Genomic DNA, 8,712 nt, shown 5'->3' on the forward strand with positions numbered 1-8,712 from the left:
GTGCCGAAAGCAACATCATACCCACAACAAACGTTAAAAGCCAACCAAACATTACATCGCGAACCCAAGTCACGTAACGACTAACAATAATCAGCTGACCGAAATATGGCAGCAGACAATGTACACACCATACGAAAATGTTGCTAAGCCCGTATTCGACCACACCGTCCTTTATTACTAACACACAGACCAAAACTGATAACAAATCGCGCTCATTAATAGATTAACTTCTCTTGACGACCTGTATAGCCGAGTGGTTAGCGATCCTACCTACTAAGCTAGAGGTCCCGGGTTCGAATCCCGGTAGGTGCAAGCATTTATATGATGAATATGGATGTTTGTTTCAGAGTCATTGATGTTTAAATCTATTTATGTATGTTTATATGAATTTATGTATGTTTAAGTAAGTATATTATATTAAGTATATCATTGTCTTGTAACCCATAACACAGGCTATATATGCTTAACTTGCGGCAAGATAATTTGTGTAAAAAGTGTCAATATTATTATTATTATCTTAGGTACTTCTTCGTCATCGGTCACATTTTATAACATGATGGCCGATCCAGATAATTTCAAGGAACAATTATATATTACTAGCTGACCCAGCAAACTTTATATTGCCATATAAAGTAATAAAAAAATTCAATAATTAAAAATTTTATATTATAGATGACGACCGATTCTCACAGACCTACCAAATATATCGTACTACAATAATCAATATATTTGATTGCCATCTTGGAACTCTATTGCGTATCTGTGGATGGAATAGAATAATATTAAAATCGCGATACAAAAATAGGTGTTGATCGTAGACCGGTGAAAATTTTAATTTTTTAATGCTGAATCATAATAAAATAAAAAATATATGTTGGCCGATTCTCAGACCTACATACACACAAATTGGTTTAGCCGTTTCGGAGGAGTTTGGTAACAAAACCGGTACACGAAAATTTTATACATAAAATGGCCGATCCAGCTAGTTTCAAGGAACAAATATATATTTTCCTCGAAATTAGCTCAAGGCAATATTTTTTAAATTTATGTAGACTCTCTAGCCAGAGATCTTGCCAGTCAAATCAGCAGCGTTTGCTGTTGGAATAATTCGATCCATCAACAATAACGTTATCAAGCCACCAGTGTGCGGCCGCTCGTATCAAACTGGAAAACATACAGATAGACAATACAAAAAGCTGTACGCGAATGGACATTGAATAGCGTCAAACTGGACGCGTCATTAAAATTCATATCGGATTAACGAAGGCGGTCAAGCGTGAGTTGACATACATCTATAAATAAATAAAAGCGTTTGTGATATCGAATTAATTTTAAGAGCAGCGTTACGGGCATTTTATAAGATTTATTTGTTTATCTAAGATAAGGTTCTAGAAACTACATTTAAATTATTTTAAATAATGTTCGAAACCAATCCTGCTTTTTATATTTTCTGAATTGATTATATTGTGCTTATAGGTGGCGAACAAGTCAGTGTAAAACCACTATCACGAGGGCCTCGTATACCCAATTTTAGCCCATAGCATTATCCTCATTGCATAGCTTTTACATTTACAAAATATCTAAGATAAATCGATATCCGATCAATAAATCTTACCAAATGGAAAGTATTTAAAAATAAGCACTCAGACGTAATAAATATAATTATACCAACATAATATTATTACTAACTAAAAAATTACATCGATGAATGCAGAGAAAAGCATGCCATGCCGGGATGCAGCTCCTATCCGCAAAATTAGCATTTAATCAACAATAATTGTTGATAATGTTCAACATTAAATCAGTGACTAAAGCCGCGGTGTGAACGACCCTCCAGCCACTAGATTACATACCGTCAATACATTCATAAAGTGTTTGCAAGAAACTATTTCGATTTTATCTAACGGATTATAAAACTTTTAGATTTGTTATTAATAAACGAAAATCATATTTACGAATTCCGAAATCTGCAAAAAGTCATAATATCCTACGATAGATAGATTAACTCGTTTAACACATAACATTTATATCTAGGCACTAGCCGTTTCTGCCCGCTTCGCTGGGCGAAGGAAATAAATTCATTTTTATTCATCTTATTACAAATACAATAAAAAAATAAGTAGCTATAAACCAACTAGGGTAAACTTCGCATCAAATTGTGATTGTTTCATGTCGATACGATCAGTGGTTTAGGTGTGAAAGAGCCTCAAACAAAGACCATTTTCATTATATATATAACTAGCTGACCCGACAGACATTCTGTTTATGATAAAAAACTCTTGCGGATGGAATTTTGGAAAAATCCGTTCTCAGCGGACCTCTACTCGGTAAAAAGAATATTGCTACCAAATTTCGAGTCTTTAGCTCTAATGGTTCCAGAGATATCGTGATGAGTGACTATATATGTGGAAATCTCTTATATATATAGATTATATAGACACAGAAGATTGCTGAATATAATAAATATACAGCTGTGCTCAACCTAGATTTGAATTAATAGATATCAACAAGTAATATCTCTTAGACCTTAGTAAGTCGATGGTCTACCTAATGAGGGGCCAATGTGGCGGCCTCTCCAGAACTTCCCGGCCTTATTGGCTATACAGTCCACAAGCAATGGCTTTGCCCAATGCTACTTAGGTTTTGCAATCCATTAGATCAGTTATCTTGTTTCTAGGCTGTGGATTTTTCTAATGAAAACAAGGGACAAGACGAGCAGGATGTTCAGGTGATGGTAATTGATACGCCCTGCCCATTACAATGCAGTGCCGCTCAGCATTCTTAAAAATCCCTAAAAATTATCGTCACCTTGAGGGCATATGATGTTAAGTCTCATTTGCCCAGTAATTTTAACACAGTAATGTTTACACATGACTGCTTCACGGCAGCAAATAGGCGCCGTTCTTGTACCCATAAACTATCCGGCATCCTGTGCAAAGGAGCCTCCTACTATTAAAAATAGCTCTCAACCATTTTCCCTCGTGACTTTGACAGCCATTATCAATATGGCCAGAGACCTAATTGCGAAAATCTAAATCTAAATGGACATATATTATAATACCAAAAGTGAATAAAAATAAAGAGAATAGCCTGGCAACAATAATTAGTATATTTCATAATAGTTGTTGCAAGATTTTGGCGACCACAAATTGATGTACACATTATTATAATATAATATATTATCTATAACAGGAAATAAATCAAATTGTGTTTAATATTTAACCTATTTCTTAATGAGTATGTTATTATAGAATCAATTTTATTACATATATTAATTGTGTTTTATTCTATAACCATTAATTACCAGGACTTTAGCTAGGAATTTAGCTGACTAAGGTATAACTTTAATTGCATAAATCAGTTATTCTTAATAGTTTTAGTACCAGTATGTATATTGTATTATTCTGATATGAAGCTATTAGGATAGACAACTCCTAAAGTTATCATTAGTTCCACCACTATTATCTGATAGGTAGTTTCAATTGGTGTGCACACACACTAGTATAGGTTATGTGTTGTTGCTAGGCAAGATATCAATCTGTTACAACTACTGCTCCACACAGTTAGAAACTAACCATTTTGAGATAAATTAACCAACATTATTTTTGTTATTTCAGCGATTTTAGGTGCCTTTAGGTTGCGTAAAAACATATTATATTTAATATTAACACTTCAGTTTCAATAAATAAGTCTTTAGTAGAAATATAACCTCAAACAGAATAGTGAAATGGTACAACAGTGATTTATAGGTTAGATCATTGTCCTTGAATCTAAAGTTGATCCTAGCAATAGATTATCGTTTGAATACTTGGTTTTAAGTTTCTGGAGTAGATGAAGTATTAACTTACCTATGAGTGAATGCTGGAGATTAAATTAACATGTAAACTAGAATATGAAAAGGATACAAGCCAAGTCTAAATTGAAGCCATCCTTCATGTATCGTTTTCGGCGCTTGCTGACCATATTCTTGATAGGGTTGGTCATCTTGATGTTGGAAATAGCGTTGGCCATGGCTTGCAGACGGACGCGCCGCGGTAACAGTTCCGCTGCCGCGCCCTTGGCGGGCCCTCCTGCGACTGGAACCCAACGCTTCTCCGGTGCCTTTCGCTCGCGGCGCCGGCAACTCACACAACCACCCATAAACCCTCCGCCGCTCTCATGGGGCCGGCGGAGTGCGAGCGAATGCTTCGCTCGCTCGATTAGCTCGTGTCCGCCATACCACCGAATAGGCTCACCACCGCACAGCCTCTACCTCACCGGCTCACACCAGCACTCTTGCTATTTAACCTCGATCCTTAATCCCTATGCACTTCGTACACTCCACTCTTTACCGAGGCCACAATAGCGCACCACCCTCACATAAAGCATACTACACGCCAGCCACGGTTCACACACACTGTCGCTACGCGAGCGATAACTACCTCAAATTATCTTGCACGAATGGCGTCCATTCTGTATTCACACTAAGCAACCTAGATCACAGCCGACCAGAAACAGTTGCACAAGATAGAAAAGATGGTTGTGAATTTGATGGCTGAAAATTAAAACTCTATCGACTATCTCATTTACACCCTTATGGTTAGAACCGGATAGAAAGAGATAAAACACAACCTTAATTTCTTTGAACTCACGACTCTCTGATCTCTTTGTTCGATGCCGTTTCTATTTATTTCCGCGAGAGGGCGCTTACGCGTTTTATTTAACCGCGAATATTTAAATATCTGTCACTGTATTTTTTACCAAGAATTTGATTAGATATTTATTTAGCCTTAGTTATTAATTATTTTAGTCGCTATCAAAATCTATCCTTTCGAAATGAACAAAGTGAAATTCGTAAAGTACCTATTATACTCTGAAGGAAGTTTTGAGAGTTTATGTAATCCTGACAAAGATGGCGCGGGATTACAAAATCATTTGAATGCGATCCAAAATAACACGATTGCGATCCAAAATATTATTCCAACAATTTTTTATGACTTGAAATGTGAAATTTTTAATGTGAGTACTTGTAGATATGTATATTATAATTTTGAAATTTTAGTTTTTCGTCAGTTCACTGTGGATTATTGCACCGAGGTTGGGAATCCTAAAACAATTATTACTGTGGCATTACTGATGCAGAATTTAATTTTTTTTATAACTTCAGTGCAACCGATATTAAGAATTTTATCCCATTAATAATAGTGTAATGTTATTAAATAACACAGGAATGACACACACACCCAGAGAGAGAGAAAGGATTGAATTACTATCTGAACAGACTTTTAACATTACATTTACACCTACATATTCCGGGATCATGTTGTAACAGCATATGTATCGCCTAATAAAAGACTTACTCAAGCTGAGTAGTTATAGGTATAACAAGTTTATGTTTGTTCCTCGTGTTAACATTATGATTGTCGCCTAAAATGTTAAGTCTCATTAGTAAAGTAATAATTGTAAACGATGCCCTTCAAAACGAAAAACAATAATGCTAGCTTCTACACTACCGTTTGATCACAGAAACAGGCGTCGCTGTGGTATCCACCTGGCCGGTATCCTGTGCTAATAGGCATCAAGCTGGTGAAAATAGCAATGGCTATTAATTGATAGTATATATTCAGCATAGTTATACCTATCGCAAGTTATGTTTAGTATTTTTTAAGTCAAATAATCTATAGTCCATGGATATTCCTAATATTCAAGTGAAACTTCTTTAGAATTGTTTTGATTTGAAACTCAATGAAACGAAAAAACAAGACGATAGAGACACAAAATTACTACATAGACACCAGGAGAGCATAACTATTACGGTAGCGGTGATAGTAATGTCTTTTATAGCGGTTGAAATCATGTGTCATCCTTGCCTCCACTTTGTGTGAAATATGTTGTTTTATAACTGGTTGATCTTTGAATGGGTAGTAATTTGATGATCAACCGTTATGTTGTTTTTCCCAAAGTCTTATTTTCAGAAAATTTTATAATTATTTTGTTTCAGTCTTAGTTTGGGATCCACTCCAGTTCTCCACGCAGACTCCAAAAATTCAGCTGTTTAATATACACTGGGATAGGAACTTAAGTGTTTCATCCTGTCAAATATACATTGGGTGGTACTTAAATGTTAGGTATTATTTTTATTGTTGTAACCTTCACGTAGGATTCACTTCTGTCACATTCTTACACCGTTTGGCATTTATTGAGTCAAGATCTTCATTTAATTCATGCGATCTGTATAGTGCGGTGGTAACACCGGACAATGAAAATCTGGTAGTCTCAGTTCGTCCGGCACACGAAGGGTTCGTTTGGTTCGTTCAAAGGGGTTTTTTTAACATGGCGGCTATTTTGGAACTCAGTATCTCGGTTTCATTCAGTTTTATAATGCCCATAATATTACCAGTGGGAGGCTTCTTTGCACAGGATGCTGGCTAGATTATGGGTTATTACCATAACGGCGCCTATTTCTGCCGTGAAACAGTAATGTGTAAACATTACTGTGTTTCGGTCTGAAGGTTACGTACGTTCATGCTACCGGACTGAATTATACATATTATGTTAGTTTCATTCTTCCACAACGGCGCCTATTTCTGCCGTCAAACAGTAATGTGTAATCATTACTGTTTCACGGCAGAAACAGTAATGTGTAAACATTACTGTGTTTCGGTCTGAAGGTTACGTACGTTCATGCTACCGGACTGAATTATACATATTATGTTAGTTTCATTCTTTTGTCATCCTTACTGTAGTCACTATAATGTTTGAATAGCTGATTTGCTTTATTCGATATTTTTATGCGAAACAAAATGAAATGATATTTTAAACAAATAACTAAAGTGCGATTAGTAAGTGACTTGTTATTGTTAATTTTATTTTTCAAGTCGTTGTTTTATAAGGATGGTAATCATAAAGCAAGTGTTCCTTATAAAGTGTTCAAGTATGAAGAAAAAATCATTTAATTTTATCTAAAAACATTTATATTATGTGCTACAATTTGATAAATTATTCAACTCATTAATATTAACATCAACCAATAAACAAATGTTGTACTTGACAAATAATAATTGTTACATTTTCAACCAAAAAATAGCGATATTTTTTATCAGTTAACTATTAACTAGTTAATATAAAATTTCAACCATTATTGACATCTATGGTCTAGATACCTCTGCTAGACAACCGATAAAAACAGACCAGTTTTATTACTTTAGTGTGTGTTTGCCGTATGGGCAAACTACGACTTACACTCGCGATTTGTATTTCACTTTGTGTTAGTGTGCGTGCGTTGCTCAAAATAGGGGTTAACTGTCAACTGATAATTTTTCGACGTTTCACAGCTGTCACAGTCTATCTAGACGTATAAATGATCTAAGTATAATTAGTTATTTAATTATAAATGCTTAGAAGAATTTGCTTAGGCTTTTTGAGTGACATAGCTGTTTGTGGTAGGTACCTACGTCACTGACCTGTGTTCCATATGTTTGACAGCAATTTTTTTGTGCCTATTTGAAGCGCCACTCGCGAGCGTCCAGAGAACAAATTTTGACGTGTAATACAAATGGCTGCGAAAGAACGTACAATACTCTGAAGTATTTTTACATTTTGAATTAATTTCGTTCGTTTTCCGTGTTGTTTATACTTCAAGAATCAACGTAATAAAGAACACATATTTTGTAAATAGTTTCCCACCATCTATGTTGTCCACTAAGTTGATATAAATAGTTTTAGTACCGCAGACTCCCGCTACATGGCCAACAGCGCCAAAATGGAGAATATGAAACAGGCAAAAAGCACTTTGACAGCCGCCAATCCAGTGTCCTACCTACGTGTAACTATTTTGTAATTCCTAAAAGGGTCAGGCTATATGGAAACAATTCCATACAGCCCGACCCTAGATAGATAGATCATAAATATGTAGTCATTTTTTTAACTGGAAAATAATAGAATTATTGCATGTTAACCTTTTTAAAAATCCTGTCTAAAATTATGGACACAATACTAACAACATTAAAATACTACGTGTTGTTTTAACTAATGAAAGTATATTAATGTGGGAATCTTAACGATGGCGGGGAGGGAATAGCGAGGGCAAAAGAACGGGGCAGGGGATATGACGAGTTTCTTGATTATTTGCTATTTCTGTGGACATTTCTATTCTTTTTTTGGTAATTTTAAAATGACATGGGTTGCAAGAGTATGGTCGGTGGTGATCACTTATCATCAGACGATCCATAAGCTCGCTTTGATGCTATTTTTTACCTTGCAATATGCCCGAATACATTTAGCTATTGCTCAAGAGATTCGTGTTGTATGGGGTTAGCCTCGTGACTAATTTTTATTATTGGCAAGAATTTGATGGAGGTAGGTACTAGGGCCTTTTCCTTGTCTTTTGCTCAAGGTCCCAGTGATACATCCCACTTATCTTAGGTAAACTGAATATATATATAATATAATATATATATTTTCTGAACTGGCTTTATTTTATTTTAATTTTATATTGTAATCGCAGCGTTTGTATTTTTTTGTTGTGTACTATATTTTTTTATCAAGTTTTGCATATTTTGTATCTTTTATATTGGTAATTTTTGTCTTTCTTTATTCTTTAATGTTGGTTTTTCTACGTATAAGGTATTTGGGTAGGTTTTCAGTTTTAAGTAAGTATGTGTTATGCTGTAAGTAATTAAAAATTTTAAAACGTTTCTAAACCACAGCGCGAGTTTGTCTCGTAATGGGCTA

The 8,712-nt window shown here is 35.1% G+C and overlaps 1 protein-coding gene across 1 annotated transcript in view; it reads right to left on the minus strand.

The window, feature by feature from the left end:
• Positions 1-4,646, minus strand: part of LOC126973883 (phosphatidylinositol 3,4,5-trisphosphate 3-phosphatase and dual-specificity protein phosphatase PTEN) — a 79,446-nt gene extending 74,800 nt beyond the window's left edge. Inside the window, exon 1 of the mRNA XM_050821242.1 lies at positions 3,906-4,646. Coding sequence (XP_050677199.1) covers positions 3,906-4,140 — 235 coding nt within the window. The 5' untranslated portion in view covers positions 4,141-4,646. The remainder of the gene's footprint in view (positions 1-3,905) is intronic.
• Positions 4,647-8,712: the final 4,066 nt, after the last annotated feature.

Source organism: Leptidea sinapis, chromosome 30, assembly GCF_905404315.1.
Source record: "Leptidea sinapis chromosome 30, ilLepSina1.1, whole genome shotgun sequence".
In the NCBI taxonomy this organism is placed as follows: Eukaryota; Metazoa; Arthropoda; class Insecta; order Lepidoptera; family Pieridae; genus Leptidea; species Leptidea sinapis.